At 48.4% G+C, this 19,576-nt stretch overlaps 1 protein-coding gene across 16 annotated transcripts in view; it reads right to left on the reverse strand.

The window, feature by feature from the left end:
• The window catches only part of RAPGEF1 (Rap guanine nucleotide exchange factor 1), a 131,698-nt gene that overhangs the window by 56,266 nt on the left and 55,856 nt on the right, over positions 1 to 19,576 (reverse strand). For 11 of the 16 annotated variants that reach the window (XM_045469062.1, XM_045469059.1, XM_045469073.1 and 8 more), the window contains exons 2-4: positions 9,177 to 9,316; positions 8,477 to 8,590; positions 3,471 to 3,649 (exon numbers count right to left, since the gene is read on the reverse strand). In XM_045469062.1, coding sequence (XP_045325018.1) covers positions 3,471 to 3,649; positions 8,477 to 8,590; positions 9,177 to 9,316 — 433 coding nt within the window. Of the gene's footprint in view, positions 1 to 3,470; positions 3,650 to 8,476; positions 8,591 to 9,176; positions 9,317 to 19,470; positions 19,541 to 19,576 lie in introns of those variants that run through there. The other 5 variants (XM_045469067.1, XM_045469075.1, XM_045469066.1 and 2 more) reach the window with 2 other exon arrangements.

Raw genomic sequence — 19,576 nt, forward strand, 5'->3', positions numbered from 1 at the left:
TTCTAGTCTGTTATAAGACTGTTTTCGTTTTCCAAACATAACAGATAAAAATCCCGCCACAGTTTATGTGCTTATTTCCACAGCTGACATGCTTCTTCAAACTTCCTGCCACCCCCCACCCCCCTCCGCAGGATCCTGACCTCTCCCTCCCCTCCCCTCCCTCCCCTCCTCCGAGCTGCTAATCATGGGTCAAAAGCACTACACGCTTCTCGTTCTCGGTCAGACTAACACTCATGTTAGATGGGCCACAAGGAGCCAGCGGACGCGTGGCATTTCAGCAGGCAGGATCCTCTACCGAAACAGCGTCTAAACGTGAGCCCGAATGGTCTGTAGCTCACCAGAATTCCTTCCAACGGGGGCTGAGCTCCACTCTCTGCACCATAACCATGGCAGACCTGCCAGAGCCCCGCACTCATGAAGAGCGTTTCCAGAACGACAACGGACGAGGGGCGAGGAGGCCTCTGCTGGCGGAGGCGTCGACCGCTCACCACGAACGGAAGGCCCGGCTATGTCCGGATGCCTCGCTGATTGGGGAGGGGAGGCCCAGATGTACACTCTATATATTTTCCACACATTTTTAAGTAACTGGAGGTACTTTTCTCTAGGAATTATGGAAAGGATTACCGTTCCATTTTAAATATTATGTACCATAAGAGAGGAAGGGCAAAAATATGGAATTTGTGGAATGCCCCTTCTTCCCCTCAAAAAAAAAAAAAAAAAAAAGTTGGGGGAGAAAAAGAATGAGGGAGATATTGAGCAGCCCAAGATAGAATTTGAAGGAAAAGATACAATACTGTAAGACATGATTAAGACAGCTTCTAAAAACAAAGCTGCTTATAACAAAACCCTGAAACAAACAAAGCTCTAGCAAGAAGCTCTTCAGGATCAGGTGACGGGCAAACACTTTCCAGGAGATCTACAATTTCCATTTAGCCGCTCATTCCGCTCTGTGCGTGTTCCAGCAGGAGAAGAGAGCAGTCAGAAGGAATGAAAGCAAACTCCAGTCCCCTTAGAAACCAGAACAATTTACCAAAGGGGCCCCGGGAGAGCCAGGGTTGGGCTGCCTCAGGGAAGAGTATGAGTGAAAGTGCTGGGTGCTGGAAAGAGGGCTGCTGAAGGGGACGAGAACTGGTCTCCCCTGGGGGCTGGGCCATCGGTGGTGCCATCCTGCAGGAGGTGGGGGGATGGCCCTTCTGGCAACTCCAAGCCTCCTCCGCCTCCTCCCGGCAGGGCCAGGTGAGGCCTCTTTCAACCAAGATGGCCACCTTCTGCCAAAGTGCCCGTGGGGGATTCTGCCAAAGCGTCAATCACACTGTTAAACTACTGGCCAGAACTAGATGAAAAGGAGGCAGGCAGACACTTTTACACAATGCTCGATTTCTACCTGCGTTGAATGGTAACATCCTGAAAGCACCTGAAGAATTCGGCAGTCGTGGCCACGCTTCGCAGCGTTAGCTTGGAATACTCCTCTGTGTCAGGGGCTGAGACATTCAGAAAGGAAGGAGGGTCCCGTAACCAGGAGAATGTCCAGTGGCCACACGTCTCCGTGCGCCACACACTCCCCAGCGCGGGAGAAGGCTCCTCCGCTCTCTGTTCACGCCAAACAGCCGCTGCTTGTTCAAAGGCTGGTCCACCACTGTCCCAGCACCCTAGGGGATGGAGACGAAGGGCCCACCAGCTGGGACCCAACCCACAGAGATGCTCTGAGCAGAAGGCGGGAAACACCTTCCTAGCTCACAAACTGCACCGGGAGGAATGATGACGGAAGGAACCTAAGAGAAACCTTTGAAGAGGAGATATCAGGGTGGTCGAGAAAAAGATCATCCGTTGGCTTTGTGAGAATCTCAGGAAGAAACATCCCTTAAGTGGTATCAGCCAAAGGACTGCCAGAGAGAAGAAAATCATCGTTCCTTATGGCCACACCCGGGCATTTCTCTTTCCCTCTAGGAAACTGCTATAGACGTGAAATAATTTTTGCCAACTACAAAATAGTTGTAAGATCTCCCCATAGACAAAAAATGCCCCCCAAACCACTGTCCTACCGCTTGATCTCAGTGTTTGCGCCCATTCCCACCCTTCCTTCAGGTCCCGCTCGAGCATCTTCTCCTGCGGGAAGTTTAATTGGGCCACGGAGTCTCCTCTAACTCTCCCTCCTTCAAATCCCAACAGAGCTCCACTCGGTACCACTAGGTTCGAACTCCACCACGGTAGGGACACTCACACGAAAAGGGGTGGAGGAGAACTCTGCATAAAAAGCTGTCTACACATCTGACCCTCGCGCACTGTTGGGCACATCCCCTCAAAGGAGAATGGCACCGGGCCCTTCTATGAGCTGGGCATGGGGTTAACTACGGGAGGGACATGGTACTCGGTCTCAAGTCCAGCACACAAAGCACTCTGTGCGTGGCGGCCACTCAGCAGGGCATGAAGGGACTCATTTCCCCAGGCTCCTCCTCGGTGACAGGAGCACGGCCTGGAAAGCAAAGACAGTAGCAGGGCAAAGTCATCCCGACAGTTTTTTCCCTCCACCACCAACTGGCCAAAAGACCACAGTCTACAGAGGTCAGCTGAAACTCCAGGGTGGAAGGCCCAGGCCAGAGAGCTTCTTGGAAATAAAGACACTTGTTTGCATGATCTCCCAGAAGAAGAAAACTATGCACTTCGTTGCCAAGTTCTGAAAGCAGTTCACAAAAGCTCAATCTCATGGGGCTGGACGAACACCAAACCATCTCAAGGAACAGAAAACACAGCTGCGTTTATCCTGCGCAGGTACCAGGAAAGAAACACGGAGCCAGCGGGCACCTCTGCTAGGCCTCGGCTAAGACCACACCGAGTACCCCTTTTCCTTCTCTACCTAACAGTGAAGACCAGAGCAAGCTGCTCCCAGACTCTGACGGGAAAACGCACTCTAGCGGTAAGAGTTCCTCAACCAAAGCTCGCTGGGACGCAGGCTGACTCCTCCCGACATCCCTGGCTTCCAGGGAATCCGGTTGCTGTCTGGGAGATCCTGGTCTGATACAGTTAAAGGTTTCATTAATCCATGCTCGAATGGGATTCTCGATCTCTTTTGGCCTAATCAGCTAGGCAGCTGAGGTCTCTACCAGGCTGGGTATTAATAGGTTTTAATGTCGTAACACACCACGGCTAATGGAAGGGTACTGGAAATGTGTCCAAATCAATGTGATTACTGCCAATGACCTAAGGCCAAGAAACCACCACAGACTTACCCTGTGGCTACATCCCGAGCAAGGCTAGATAGAGATCTCCCTCAGGGTCGAGGCCTCATGAGTAACAACGACCTCGACCTTGGGAGAGCATCAAGTCATAGCTGTGAAGGGTGGGGAGAAGGCTCTTTTCCCTCCCCGCACTCCTCACTCTTCCCAGGAGCCCTAAGTTTGAAGTGCCCCCAAACCAAGACGCCTGTCGGCCTCCCTTGCTCTGACACAGTCAAGGATTTCAGGGCAACTCACCTGTGCTGAATCCGAGGGTCGCTCTGCACCAGGGGTAAGATGGCCTCCAGCACCTTACTGGCTGACCCTGGAAGCATCTCCAGTACCTTCTTATCGATAGCCATTTTGTCCACAATGGTCTTGAAGTAGCGCAAGGCACTAACGACCTCCTTCTCTTTCTCCTCCAGCCAGCTCAGGTTCTGAAAGGAAATGTTAAGCATAAGGAGGGAGGAGAGAGATTAAAGGGAGCGGTTTCGAAAAAAATAAAGTACGATTTCCTAGCGACTAGCTGGAGACTGATGCAAGCAGAAGAGACTTCTTGCTGCAGAAACCAAGCCAAATTACTTTCTAAGGATTGCAGTCAGGATACAGAGGCTAGGCTAGGAAGCAGAAGGGAGCTCGGACCAAGAACGTTCATTTGGGTATTTCTGAATTCCCTTCCTGGTAGACTGATGTGGCTGAGGTCTTGAAAACTGCTCTGAGGATTCTTCTCTACCACACTGAGATAGCACCACTCATGAAGCAGAGTGAGGACTAATTTGCTGATGGCCGTAGGAAGCTCAGCGAACCCGCAGTTAAATCTCATGGTGCCTATCCATCCAGTAAACCACATCAAGAGACCCCAGGCCTTTCAAAGATCTGAGGGACAGCAGAAGATGGTCAGAGGCACTCGTGTTCAAAGCCCACTCTCCCAGGACCCCTCGCTAGATTCCCACACTGAGTCCGAAGATGCAGTTCCCTCTCAATGAAATGGCTTGGCTCACCCAAAGGGTCTAGAAACCCCAGGGTTAGAAGGGGTGGATGCTCTGGGGTGAAAAGGGGAAGGAGCTGGGGCAGGTGGCAACGATTCAATCATCACTCGTGTAGCAAATGCTAACAGCATCCATAGTTCCTCTGCTCCCGAAGAAAGCACAGCTAGGAGGAAAATAAACTCCAGAGCCCTGCACTTGGCAGTATTCAAACTCCCATGCCCAAATCTCTTCTCCTTGACTACAGGATGCCTCAAATCCAGTCAGTGGGCACACACACCCCTTGGTTCCTTTCCCCAACCTCCCTCTATATGGCCCTCAGGTCAGAGGCCCGGGTCCCAGCTGGCTGGCAGGGAAGGGAAATCAAAGATGATCTGTAAGACAGATAAATCCAAAAATGGATACCCTATTCAAGTAGAACTGATTACATGTCCAGCGCAAACTGCGATTGCTGTATATGAGGAAAGCTGCCACCTGTGGGCTCTCTGAGGTCCAGCGAACATACAGATAAAAGCACCCAAGGGCAAGAAGAACATTTCTAGAAAAAAGCTGATTTAAACAATAACCTCTAAGGAGATACACCAATGACATATAATAAGAAGTGATTATGATTCTGCACACTAACTCTTCTCTTCTCAAATGATGGAGAATGTCATTTTAAGTAACATTCAATACTCGAGGCATTTGTTCCATGGGAATAGCAAAAGAAAATAGGTAAATGGGATCAAGAAGTAAACAGCTTCTTTAGTCAGACAATGTTCGAAGACCCGACTCAATTCTTCTCCACGGGAAACTTCCCCAAAGGGGGTCTGCAGACCACAAAGAGCGGATTCCCTAAGGCGGGGAGTGCCTGTCCCCCCTCCCCACCCCCCCCCCCCATCACTGGAGCCTCATTACCCCTACCTTTCGTCTTCTCATGACCTCACATGTTTATTTACTGTTTTTGAGGCCAGGCACTTGTTTTCTGCCTCACAGACAAGAGCTCTCCGCTTTGCCATCGCCCACCAGGGCCACAAGGAACGTGAGTATGAAGGAGTCATACTCAGACATCAGCGTGACTGAAACGCCGGCGGCCAGCGTGGCCAGAGGACCCTGACCACGGCACTGCTACCTCAGCACATCGGGACGTGTTTGGAACCAGGAATGATGAAAGATGGGGAGGAAGCAAGAAACCTTATAAGAAAATCTCATCGGGGGGCGCCTGGGTGGCTCAGTCGGTCAAGCATCCGACCTCAGATCAGGTCACGATCTCACAGTTCATGAGTTTGAGCCCCGCGTCGGGCTCTGTGCTGACGGCTCGGAGCCTGGAGCCTGCTTCGGGTTCTGCGTCTCCCTCTCTCTGCCCTTCCCCTGCTCACGCTGTCTTTCTCTCTCAAAAATAAACACTAAAAAAAAAAATTAAAAAAGAAAGAAAGAAAGGAAATGTCATCAGGTTTGCTAGGGAGAAAGGGGCTGACCTGGAGATGGGAGGCACCCAGAAGGGGCAGGAAGGCACTTTGAAGCAAAAAGAATCTTCCCATCATTTGCAGAGAGATCCAACAAGCCACTGAATAGCCAAGCTGCCCTGGGCTCCTACTGAAGGAGCCGACAGCTTAGCAGAGTCTGGTTTCATCCATTAACTCTGCAGCAAACTGCACTTCCAGAATTAATGGCCTCTGAGTGTTGTGCGTTCAAAGCGCCTCTGCTCCTGAACAGCTCCGACTTCTTGCAAAATGCAGCCAGCGGTCAGAAGAGTTTACAAGGAGACAACCAGCTGGAGCACTCGCCAGAACTGGGAGCCCAGAGCTCTGGCTCTGCTCTGTCGCCCAGCTGCACAAGCTCAGAGGCAGGTGCCCCCACCCGGGCACAGCCTCCCTGCTGTGGGGGATGAGGCACCAGCCACTGTCCCTCCACAAACCGGGAAGCTACGTGAGGGTAGAGGTGCCAGGGGAGGGACTAGGTTCGAAGCCACCACTGGGCTTGGGGGCCAGTGACTTCAGGCTCCTCATCTGAAAAATGGGGAGGATATTACCTGATATCCGCCCCCCCCCCCCCCGCGATGTGGGGACGTGAATAAGAATGTGCATAGAAGCAGTGCATAAAACTTAAGGGAAAACCAGATTTTGATCAAGAAAACTTGGGCCAGAGCCCAAAGTCCGTACATTTGGAATAATAAGAGGTTTTGCACACAGTTATGGAGAGGAGTAAGTAGGACAGCACGTGAAATCACCTGGGACAGGGCCTAGGCAATGAGAGACCCTCCGTAAGCCGTACATGAACCTGAATCTGTGCTGCTATCTACCGGGCGACAAGTTTCCCGTGTGTTTAGACAGGGAATGGCAGGCATAGAAACCGGGATTAAAATGAGAACACGGAGAAAAATATTCTCTAAGAGGTAGGAGAGCTCATGAGTAATAATAAATAACAATGACAGCAAATGACACGCGTGTTTTCGGATTTCTTCGACGGTCTTCTAAGTTCACACATGTTGGCAGGCTCCCCACACCTCCAGTTGTGCCTGTGGGCCTCTACCAGACAACAGGTTTGTGCTCATGTCGTCTCAGGCAGCTGACTTGGGGCAGAGCAGAGTGATTCAACCCTTCTCAAAGGGCGACAACCAAAAACCAGAGTAGCAGTCTTCCTGGGTAAAGCTCATACTCACAGCTCCTGGCTACAGAATAGGGGGTTCTAGGCAGCAGCACTACTGACGTCTTGGGGTGGATAATTCTCCGTTGTGGGCAGGGCCGTCCCATGTAGGATGTTTACGAGCACCCCTGGCTTCTATCCACCAGCCCTAGTAACACCTGCTTCACCTTTCGAGTCGTGACAACTCAAAGTGTCTCCAGACGTTGCCAACGTCCGCTGGAATCTGCAGGAACCCGTACCAAGCGAAGGACACTTCAGCCCCGAATTCCCCCCAGGGACCTCTCTCGGAGGAACGAACAAAGGGGGAAAAGTTCCAAGAACCAAGTGGCTGAACCAGTCTCTTCCCGGCGCCAACTGCTAGAACGCGGTTGTCGGAAGTCACTTCACCCTCGACTGCCTGCTCGAGTGCTACAGGGGCCACCGGCACCGTGCGTGGGCTCCGTTACCGGACTCGGCTCCCAGAGGGGGCCGTACGGAGGGACCTGGAAAATGACTCTGGCACACACTGACCTTCCACTCTATTACTATTCTTCTTCCATCTGGAATTTGACCAATCTGGCAAACACTGAATACTTTATTTCCTCTTTTTCTTCAGCCTCTTTTGCTACCAGATGAGGCGGGAAAAAGGGTTATTCAACAAACGACTTTTGGACTTAAAACCTTAATTGTCTCCACTTCTAACTAGAATTTTAAGATATCGTGCTGGCCAAAGTACAAACAAAACAAAAATACAGGTACCCTGTAAAATGCAAGGATCGTGGCGTCTGTTTGCCAGTGGCATTGACTTGACGGCTGTGACGAAAGCTCTTCCACCGACTACGCTCTGGGCGGGCCCTGGAGAGAGGCCGCGTTTCTCTACAAGGCTTGTGTTTATTCTACGTTGCGGGGGCTAATTTTGCTTTTCTGTCCAGTTACGTGTGAGCGTTAACACTTACATTCTGGCTTTCGTAACGAGGAATGCATCGCAAGAGTTTTGACTTGGATGTGAGGCAGCCTGAGTTCAAATCTCAGCCTCACTACCTTTTCCTGCGTGATGGTGAATGCTTCATCTTCCTACAGGCCCAGTTTCCTTTTCTGCAAAGTAAGTTTCCATCTTCCAGGGCTGTTAGGAGTGTTAAGTAGGAGTAAGTGTAAAGCAGCCAGCACGTTAGTGCTAAAGCTGGATAAACGTCAGTGGCACAAAAGGTGTCCCTGGCTCTCGCAGTGCTTGGTTCCGAGTGCACTCACCACACTGAGCTTGCCAGATGCCTCACAGAGCACCTGGTTACTGTAGACGCCCTTCCCTTCTTAACTGCTCAGATCATCTTAGCAACTCAAGGGAAAAAGAGCTGGTCTTGAGAGAGAAGACTTACCCACTTCCCCCAGAACCCGTTGCACCCAAGCAGCACACCCAAACCCACCCCGGAAAGGACCCCCAAGGTTTCGTCAAGGAGTGCTGAACTCTCTCCAAAGACCACAGGGACTTGGATAAACCCTTAATTTTACCCAAGGCTCCCTGGACTGTTTCCTGAACGATTAAGCCCACAGTCGCCACCCAATTCAACACAGGGATATTGCAAGAGAGTTTTTTTTTTTTTCCATCCCCAAAACCATGGGCCAGGATTCTGCAGTGGAAGGCAAGGCAAACCCAATTGTTCTTAACGTCACACTGACCTTCTGCCTTTGAGACCTGGAAGCCACAGCACTGGTGGACATAAATTCTACTGCCTGCTGCTCCAGATCCAAGGGGATAGGGTGGCCCTCTGGTAGAAATCTGTCTGTTGCCTCCTGGAAGAGAGGAAACCTGGATTCCTACAGAGCTTCAAATGGCCGTTTCAGGCTGAGGGGAGGGGCTGACGAGAATCTACAGCTGTTTCAACGAATCTGGCTTCACTGGCCCTGCTGAGGTTACTAGTGCTTGAGGACATCCTTGGCTGGGTTTCAAGGATTTGACATGTCTCAGAGCACGGGCCCTAAAGCCAAACGAAGGACGTTCTGGACGTCACAAAGCTCCCTCTATGTGTGTGCGTGCCAGGGCAACGTGGGGCTCTCCGGGGGCAGGCAGGTGGCATCCTGGGGCGTAAACATGATGCACTGAGCTGTTCTGAAGGCCCAGAGGATGATACATCTGGGAAAGGAGAACTGCTTCAGCCAACAGAACCTGACTCTGATTAACAGGAGAAACACTCGCCATCCCAAAGGCTCACATTTCGCAAGGACACTCCAGGCCCCTGCCTGGCAGCACGGGAATGCTACGAAATCCGTGTACTGCAGTGGAATCTGATCCCCAGGGGGTGAACTTAAACACAGCACAAACTCCGACTGCTCGAAGTAGGCGAAGGCCAGGACAGACACCTAGAGAGAGTCCGCTTACTTTGTTCACAGGCTTCTCCGGGACTTTCACCGACACCTCAGCTGGTTTTCCCTTCTTGGACGGCGTTCGCTTGATTTTGGGCGAGTGGAACTTGTCCTTGAGCTTCATGGTGAAGGAGGAGAGATGGGAGCGCTGAGAGTCTGAAAACAAGGAGGTGCCGATGGTTAGAAGTGGGGTGGGGAGGAGCTGCGCTCCGTGACCGTCTGCAGAAACGAGCATCGTCCCCAAACAGATCGTTTCCCCTGGCTGTTTTAGAGTTACAAAGCAAAGGAAAGATCCGCTGAAACGCTGCTGCTTGCACGTTTTAATTTCTGCAACTTCCATGTAGTTGGGTTGTTCAGGATTGTGGAAGTCAGAGATGGTCAAACAGCCGTGGGAAAAGAACCCACAAACGCTTTCGGTGTCCTCTACAGAGTTTGTAGGATGAGCTGATCCAAGTCTAAGGGAACCAGCTATGAAGACAGAACACCACAGCAGAATCACAGGGGTGCAGGTTGTACGAACTGGAAAGGAAGGCCCTTCTGGATCAACCTTTAGGGAAGGTCACCAGGCAGCACAGGCACGGCCTCAGAGTTAGCATTGGGGACTGAAATCGCACTAAGGTATTCAAAAACCCTCTGGAACATAGTGAAAGACTGGATGGTTTCTGTCCAAGATCAGGAATGAGACTAGGGTGTCTGTTCTCACCATTCCTGTTTGGTGTCATACTCTTAACAAAAGCCATCCAGATTGGAAAGGGAGACATAAAACTATGTCTATTTGTAGCTGATCTTGTATATGGAAAATCCCAAGCAATCTATTAAAAGGCTATTAGTACTAATAAACAAACTCAGCAAAGCCACAGGATACAAGATCGATATGTAAGTGTCTGTTGGATTTCTAAGCAGTAGAAATGAACATTCCAAGATGAAATTTTAAAAAGCTTCCATTTACACTACAGGGAACTGATGATGACAGACGCAGAGGGAAGAGGTGGGGAATGGGAAAAGTGGGTGACAGGCAGTGGGAGATACGGGCTTCCAGTTATGGAATGAATAAGTCATTGGAATGAAAGGTACAACCAGGGAATATAGTCCAGTGGCACTGCAAAAGCACTGTATGGTGACAGAGGGGGCCACACTTGTGGTGAGCACACAGAGATGCCGAATCGCTGCGTTCTACACCTGAAACTAACATAACACTGTATGTCAACTCTACTTCAATAAAAACAGAACGAAAACAAAAAGCTTCCACTGGCAATATCCTCAAAAAGAATAAAATACGTAGGCATAAATTTAACACAAGAAGTGCCAGACCTACACTAAAAACTACAAAACGTTGTTGAAAGAAATTGAGACAATCTAAATAAATGAATCAAGAGTTAATATTATTAAAATGTCGATACTCCCCAAATTGATTTACAGATTCAACGTAATCCCTATGAGAATCCCAGCTGGCTTTTTTTTTTTTTTTTTTTTTTTTTTGCAGAAATTGACAATCTAACCCTAAAGTAAGTATGGAAATAAAAGAAACATGGAACAGCCAAAACTATGTGGGAAAAAGAAGAATAAAATTAGAGGACTCATGCTTCCGGACTTTAAAATGTTCTATTATGGAGTTACAGTAATCAGGGCAGCGTGGTACGAGGACAGGCACACAGAACAACGGAATGGAACTGACAGCCCAGAAATAAACCCACGTGTCTTCGGCCAACGGATTCTTAACAAGGGTCTCAAGGCCATTCAGTGGAGGAATGAATGTTCTTTTCAACAAATGGTGCTGGCACAACTGGGTATTTCACATACAAAAGAACAGATCTGGGCCCTTACTTCACCATATACAAAAACTAACTCCAAATGGAGCACAGACCTGAATGTAAGAGTTAAAACTAGAAACTTAGAAGAAAACTTAGGGATAAAACTTTTGTGACCTTGGATTTGCTAATGGTTTCTTAGATATAACATCAAAAGTGACAAAAGAAAAATTAGACAAGTTGGATTTCATCAAAATTTAAAACTTTAGACTTACTGTGGTGATCATTTGGCAATACGGACAAATATCCAATCATGATGCTGTACGTCCGAAACTAAGACGGTATTTTGTGCTGCAAGTGACACCATCAAGAAAGTGAAAAGACAGACTACAGAATGGAAGAGAGTATGTACAAGTCGCATGCCTGCTAGGGACTTGCACACAGAAAAGGTAAACAACTCCTATAACCCAAAACAAAAGGCAAATAATCCAACTGAAAATGACCCGAGAATTTCAACAGACATCTCTCTAGATGAAATATACAAATGAGCAACAAGCATATGAAATCACCATCATTAGTCACCAGGGAAATGCCCAAACTGACATTAGTTACTACTTCTAACCTACCAGGTATAATCAAAAAGACCGATAACAAAGCAAGCGTTGGTGAAGGCTGGGGGACTGGAACCCTCCCACACTGCTGCTGGAAATGCAAAATGGTGCAGCTGCTGTGGAAAATATCCGTCAGTTCCTCACAGGATCAAACACGGTTACCCTACACCCCTGCAATTCCATCCCTAGGCATATACCCGAGAGAAATGAAAACATCTATCCACATGATTTGTACACGAAAAGCTCACAGCAGCATCATGCATAATAATCAAAAGGTGGAGATAACTCAAAGGTCGATGAACGAATAAATAAAGTGTGGCATATCCAAACAACAGAATATTACTTGACAATAGAAGAAATGAAGTTCTGACACCTGCTACGACATGGATGAATCCTGACAGCATTTATGCTAAGTGAAGGAAGCCGGTCCCCAAAGACCACGGATGGTATCCAGAATAGGCAAACTTTTAGGGACAGAAGGTAGATCAGTGGCTGCCAAGATTGAGGGAAGGGGAGAGGGCACGAGAGGGGTTGCCAATGAGTATGAGGTTTCTTTTGGTGAGGGGACATAAATGTTCTAAAATTAGAATCTGGTGACGGTTGCACAACCCAGTGAACTACTAAAAAACAAGCCACACTGGATTCTACGCTTTAAATGAGTCAATCGTATACGTGAATTATATGTCAATTAAGCTGATTTTAAAACAGCAAAGACGCACCAGGCCTTCCTCCATCTCGCCATCTACCTCCGTGCTTTCCAGTGTCTGAAACGATCTTGTGAAGCGATTTACTGACGTGCTTGTCTCCTCACGAGAATGCAAACTCACTGAGGACCACACCTGCCCTTCTCATGCCCGCATCCCCAGTGCTGACATGGTACCTGGCCCAGAGAAGATGCTCAGCCAACATTCACTCAACAAGTGAAGAAACTGATCAACCAAAAAATACCCCTGCGAAAAGGACTGCTTCTTTCGATACCAGGTGAAATTCACATTTGAAATTTTCATACTTGAAAGTGGTCGAAAATTGGGGAACAGAACACGATCCTATGAGGTAGAAAAACAAATACCTGTGGTTTTAAAAATAAAAAGCACCCGTCCCCTTTCCATTTTTCCAGCTATGTAGTACTAAAACACCCTTCCAAACAAATGACATAGCACCCTGCACGACAGCTGGTTAGTGTGTCTGTTATTACTTCACGTGACCTTAGGGACAAAGTGTGATTCTTTTGTCAGACCTTCCAGGTGGCAGGCAGGGTCAGATAAACTATCTGCTCCGCACAAGTCTTCTAGACACGCATTGCACTCTGGACCAAAGAGATGGTTAAAAGGGTGAGCTCTGTAGTCAGACTGTTTGGGTTAAAATACTTCAAAGTCACCTCTCCAAGTCTTAAGTTTCTTGGTCTGGAAAATGGGGCTGGTAACGTTGTTTTTGGTTTTTGTTTTTTAAGTTTATTTATTTATTTTTGAGAGAGAGAGAGAGAGAGAGAGAGAGAGCGCGCGTGCACGCATGCACAGTAGGGGAGGGTCGGGGCGGTGGGCGGGAGGCGGGGAGACACAGAATCCGAAGCAGGCTCCAGGTCCTGAGCTGTCAGCACAGAGCCTGCATGGGGCTCGAACCCACGAACTGTGAGATCATGACCTGAGCCGAAGTTGGACGCTTAACCGCTTAACCAACTGAGCCACCCAGGTGCCCCGGTAACACTGTTCTTAGGATGGCTGACGTGATGTAGGATAAATGAGACGCTGCCTGTGGGTAACGCAATGAGGTGCTTATCCAAGTGCCAGGCACATGGTACCTCAATGCAGGGAGCTAGCCAAACTAACTATAGGATTTGGATGGGTAGCAAGGCTGATCAAACTCTGAATTCTTACCTCCCAACTGCTTACAGATCTTTATCAGGCGATTCTGTAGCAGTGAACTTTTAACTCACGACCCTAGGTGACCGTGGGCCTTACAGTCTTCCTCCTCTTCCTTTGCACCGACCCAAAGCCTCAAACGGGCTTTTATCCGTAATCTGGTCTGCTCTGTGGTTTCACATGTCTCCTCGGCCCTCGTGTCCCTGCAGGCAAAGCACTGACCAGGCAGGTTCCCGAGCCAGATGGGATGTTAGAGCAGTGTACTAATCCTTACGACTTGCATCGGAGCAACTAAGACTGAAAGCAGGGCCAGAAGAGCAGACACAAATGAGGAAGTCTAGGCAGGATGCACGGTTTCTTTGGTTTGCTTCCGTGGTCAGAGACCTTCAGAGGCCTGGGATGGGGAACCAACTTCTGCCTGTGCCTGTCTGCCACCCCGAGTTGCTCTACAGACAAGCCAGATTCACATCTCCGCCATCGTGACGAGGGCGGAACTGGGGTGTGCAAGCAAGGCACGGACGGCTCCCCAAAAGACCTCTCTGGTTCCCGCACTTGCAGAGCCAGCCCTGGTCATGACCCAAGGGCCAACGAAGGGCACCCCCAACCTGAGAGCAAACTGAACGCAGGAAGTATATTACAGCACTCTCTACCTCAGCCTGAAATTCTAGTCTGTCTCGGGGCACGGCTGGGAATCCACGTCAGCATTTAAAGAACGAACTACATCTACCAATAAATCTCTCTCCTGGGAGTATTTCAGAGCCTCGAAACAGCTACCTTTAGCACACACGGTGTTAAATCAAGTGGAGAGAGCAGGTTCTTCCTAATGATAACGAACCTCGTCACCCCTGGAAACAGAAGACAGCACTAACTAGGACACTCAGAGGCTGCCTGTCATCTTTTCCTTGCAATGCCGGGTCGGCAGCATAGATTTCAGGTGACTTAGATGCAGGTTGCTCCGACTGTGTCTGAGTGTTGATAAAGCACCACAAGCAGTGACAGCAGGCGGAAGGAAGCAACAGGGGGCAGCTGTGTCAGGGTAATTTCACCAACAGCACCACCCACCCACACACACACACACACACACACACACACACACACACACCCTTCCTGCTCAAGTGTATCAATCATCTGGAGTAGAGGTCAATGGCAAAGAGATGCTCCCACAGTATGGGACTCTCCGGTAGCTTTATTGACCGCTCCCTTATCATTCCCTGGCTTTTCACTTAGAAAGGTACACATTCAGATTCAGATTCTGTGTGTATGTTTTTAGAGATTTTCTACTACTGAAATTAAAACAAAATTTTGAAAGATTTCATAAATATAAATAAATACACACACACACACACACACACACACAACTTAGAATTAAATTAAATACATGCATCCACCAAGCTAGTCCATCAGAACTTTCAGCCATGATGGAAATGTTCTGTAACTGCACCATCCAACGTGACGGGCCTTGCGTGTCTACTGAGTACCTGAAATGTGGCTGGAGGCTGCTGGATCGGACAGCGTGGCTCTAGAGGCGGAAAGTTATCAGGTCCACTGATGCCACCTCACGTCCCTTCGTGATCACATCTCTCTTCCCAACAACGGGTAACCGCAATTCTGATTTTTGTGCTCATCAGCCCTTACCATTTGTGACAGTTTATATCTATAAGCACAGTTTAATTTACAGGTTTGTGACGCTTACATAAATGGAAATATGCTGTAAATATTCTCACGTTCTTGCTTTTTCACTCAGTAGTAGGTCTGACGTTCAACCGTGCTGAAGTGTATGGAAGTGCTCTCGTTTTCAGTGCTGTGAAATTCCATATATTCCATGATCCCAGGGGACGCTGGCATGTTTCCAGCTTCTATAAACAACACTGCCATGAACACTCCCATACATGTCTCCCGGAACACATGCAAGGGCTTTCTATGAATAGAACTGCTTAGCTATAGAGTATATATATTTAATTTTATGGATTAAAAAAATTTTTTTTTAATGTTTCTTTTTGAAAGAGAGAGACAGAGCTTGAGCGGGGGAGAGGGAGAGAGAGAGGGAGACAGAATTCTAAGCAGGCTCTAGGCTCTGAGCACGCCCAACATGGGGCTCGAACTCAAACCGTGAGATCATGACCTGAGCCGAAATCGGATGCTTAACCGACTGAGCCACCCAGGCGCCCCTAACTTTATGGATTTTGCCAGATGATTTTCCAAAATGGCCACGCCACTTTGCAATTCTACTATCAAGATCCCAGTTGCTCTACACCCCCTCCCCACCAACGCCTGGCACAGCCTGACTGGTACACTGTCTTTATGGCCATACCTAACCGAGGGAAACAAAATCCCTCCTTCACATAAGAAATGTCATAAACTGCTATCTTATTGTGGTCTATCAAATCTGTGAGAGCAACTTCAAAGGTTATCGACAGAACTTAAGAAAACAGAGCGCCCGACCACTGCTCAGTGTGGCGTTTACACCACGGAAGGTCAGGAACTCCCAATGACTAATCTGCTAGTCATTTCTTCCAGAGAGAGGGTGGCTTACAGGGCCTCACAAGTCTGTATAAATGGCTACAAGGTTACGGAGAGCAGGCACTTTCTGGGGCAACCATCTCAGGATGCAGACCCAGCGGTCAGATGAAGGTCCTTCTCTACCCAGAGAGGAAAGACAGACTAGAAGAGAGGCACGTAGCCTGTTCACAGAATCAAATCGCAAAAAAACCCCCAAACCCCCAAAGCCACGCCACTTTCTTCCTGAGTCGTCGGCCAGGTATCGAGGTTTCGTTCAGTCTTAGATTTTCAATGTGCCCCCCGGCCAAGCCCGACAGCGGTCTCTGCCTGTGGCTGACAAATGTACCCATCAACCGGCCTTTCAAATGTCACTTGTAGCAGCTGGGATCCCAACTTAGCAGCGGTTTCTGTCAGGGCTTAACTTCGCTCTGGATAAGGGCAGTCTGCAAATATCAACCACGGGACCACAAAGTCAGGGTCACGGTGGGTAACACTTCGAGGCAGTTCCAAAATTATTACAGCTAGTCTTGAGAAACACCGTGGCCACCAGTTTCTTGTTACTTACAGCGTACTGGGCACAGAATTGTGGCACCTTTGTCCACTTACACGAGTTCCATCCGAATGCTGTCTACCCAACCCATACTCCCCCACTTTCCAAATGTGTAAAAAGGGTAACCCCAGTGGAGAAGTGGCTTGAGGACATCAGGAAGAACTTTTTTTTCCCCTGAAGTTATTTATTTATTTTGAGAGAGACAGAGAGCGCGCGAGCGGGAGAGGGGCACAGAGAGGCAGGGACAGAATCCCAAGTAGGTTCTGTCAGTGCAGAGCGCGACGCAGGGCTCGAACCCATGGAATCGTGTGATCATGACTCAGGCCGACATTAAGAGCTGGACACTGAACCAACCGGGCCACGCCGGTGCCCCTAGGAAAAACCTTTTCAAACCTAGGATTTCAGACTGTTACTTATTTAAACGTTTACAGACTAATGGAAAGATAGAGACAAGAGTCCAGGCTGTGGGCATGGCAGCCAGCACGTGGGCTTTCCCCGGAGCTCGGCCGTACACAGGGGCAAAGTCTGTACCTCTCTGAGCTGCACGTTCCTCGCCTATGGAAAAGCATAACCTCGGGGCCTACCTCCTTGGGCTGCGGTGAGGATTAAACATAACCCTGTGTGTCAAGCATTTCGCCAAGGACCTGACACACAGCGAATGCTCAATAAATGGAAGCCATTACTGTTACTTGATAACATCACCAAGCCTCTGCCAACACTTAGCTAAAAATAGCCACAGCCTAGAACGGAAAGCAACCTGATGTTTCATCTTTTTCCAACAATTTCCATATTAAAAGATCCTCTGTCTTACTTAATATAGAACTATTCATGTTAAAGCAGAGGGAAAATTAGTGTTTGGGGTTTTGCAACAGCAAGGCCTCTTCCGACCCGAGAAATCTGTTCATACGACCCGTTTGCTCTGGCAGTGGACTGATGACTTGGTGCTGCTGGGAGGAGTAAGTAGCACGCTTTTCTTTTCTTTTTTTTCCAGCAACAAAAAGTGAAACAACCTTGTTGTAAAAATCCAAGCACTGCAAAAATATCTAACACGGAAAGTGAAAATCCCTCGTAACTCCACATATGGCAGAGATGAAGTATTTTTCAACTTCTGTGGGCATTTTTTCATGTGAGCACGGTTCATGGTTGAAGGACGTTCTGCTGAAACCTCTGAGCCCAGTCTCCTGGCAGACGGTTTCTAACTTCTGCTATTCAATCAATGCCGCGTCGATGGGCACTCTCAGGAGTACCTTTCTGGGTGCCTGTATAATGAGACAGACCTAGAAATGGAATGGTCAGGTCACGGGTATGAGCACTGAAAAACTGAGAAGATACTATCCAGATGCCTGAGCTGGGTGCAGACCAGCAGGGACGGAGCCAAAGAGTGAGGCTCGGGGCAGAGGCAGAAGGGATGGGGTGCAGGAGAGAGGCTACGCTTACTGTCTACAGAAGAAACCAAGCTTCACCTTGGATTTGGGCTCAAACCTGATAGAGGCACCATTTTGGTTCTCTCTGCATAACTGGTAACGATTAAAAACAGATTCCGGATTGAACAGACACGTCACAAAAGAAGATATCCAAATGGCTAATAGACAGACTACTTATGGAGCACCTGGGTGGCTCAGTCGGCTAAGCGTCTGACTTCAGCTCAGGTCATGATCTTGCTGTTCTTGTGTTCAAGCCCCCGTCAGGCTCTGTGCGTTGACAGCTTGGAGACTGGAGCTTGCTTTGGATTCTGTGTCTCCCTCTCTGACCCTCCCCTGCTTGTGCTCTGTCTCCCCTTCAAAAATAAACATTAAAAAAATTTTTTTTCTTAAACCTGGATGGGGGCGCCTGGGTGGCTCAGTCAGTTAAATGTCTGACTTTGGCTCAGGTCATGATCTCGCGGTTCGTGGGTTCGAGCCCCATGGTCGGGCTCTGTGCTGACGACTCGGAGCCTGGAGCCTGCTTCGGATTCTGTGCCTCCCTCTCTCTCTGCCCCTCCCCTGCTCACACTCTGTCTCTGTCTCTCAAAAATGAATAAACGTTAAAAAAAATTAAAAAAAAAACATGGATGAACCTTACAAACGTAGGAAGAAGGCACACACACAGAAGGACACTGTGTATGGTGTTCCATTTATACAAATACAAACACCAGCAAAATTAATCTATGATTTGAGGAGTGAAGCCAGCGGTGATGCCTGGGGTGTGGGGTAACCAGCAGGGGACAAGAGGGAGGGAGGGACGCGCTGTATTTTGCTCAGAGCCGGTTACACTGGTGTGTTGGATTTGTGAGAATTCTCCATGCTGAGTACTTAAAAAGCCAGGTGTACTTTTCTGATTCATGGTATACATCAATGCAACACTGGAATAAAGTAGACACGGGGGTCTGAGCTTCTTCTAAAAAAGAGCTCACATGATTTTCACATGGGTCAGATGAACAGCTCATTTAAAATTTAAGGAAATCCTATTCTCTGAAACAAACTTATTTAACCATGAACAATCCAGAGTGAGTGTCTTTCCAAATAACTCTCCATTGAATATCCCAGGAAGCATCGTGAGTATCTTAGGAAGTTTCTATTTCGTCTTTGTAAAAGTAATAAAAAGAACTTACATAAATGTAAATATTTTTATGATCTTAAATCACCAGTAGATAGTGTTTTCTACTTTCGTTCGCTGTATGGAAATTTTAAAGAACTTAATGCAGGGGCACCTGGGGGGCTCGGCTGGTTAAGCATCTGACTCCTGATTTCAGCTCAGGTCATGATCTCATGGTTCATGAGTTTGAGCCCCATGTCGGGCTCTGTGCTGGCAGCACGGAGCCTGGTTGGGATTCTCTGTCTCCTCTCTCTCTCTGCCCCTCATCTGCACGCACTCTCTCTCTGTCTCTCAAAATAAATAAAACATAAAGAACTTAGCATAAACACAACTTTATTCTATAATTTTTTTTGTTTTTAATCAAGACCGAATCGGTGTATTTTTATATAATAGTAATAGTACCTATTCACGACGTTAGTCTGAGAAATAAACAATACTCCTTCTCAACAAACACTTGAGCACATCTCACCTGTGCCAAGCCCTGTATTGGGACACCGGACACAGGAACCCTCCCCTGCAGACATCCAGGGGAACTTGAATTAGGCAGGTGGACAGGCGAGTCTGAGTTAAGGAGA

Source organism: Leopardus geoffroyi, chromosome D4 (genome assembly GCF_018350155.1).
Source record: "Leopardus geoffroyi isolate Oge1 chromosome D4, O.geoffroyi_Oge1_pat1.0, whole genome shotgun sequence".
NCBI classification, from domain to species: Eukaryota; Metazoa; Chordata; class Mammalia; order Carnivora; family Felidae; genus Leopardus; species Leopardus geoffroyi.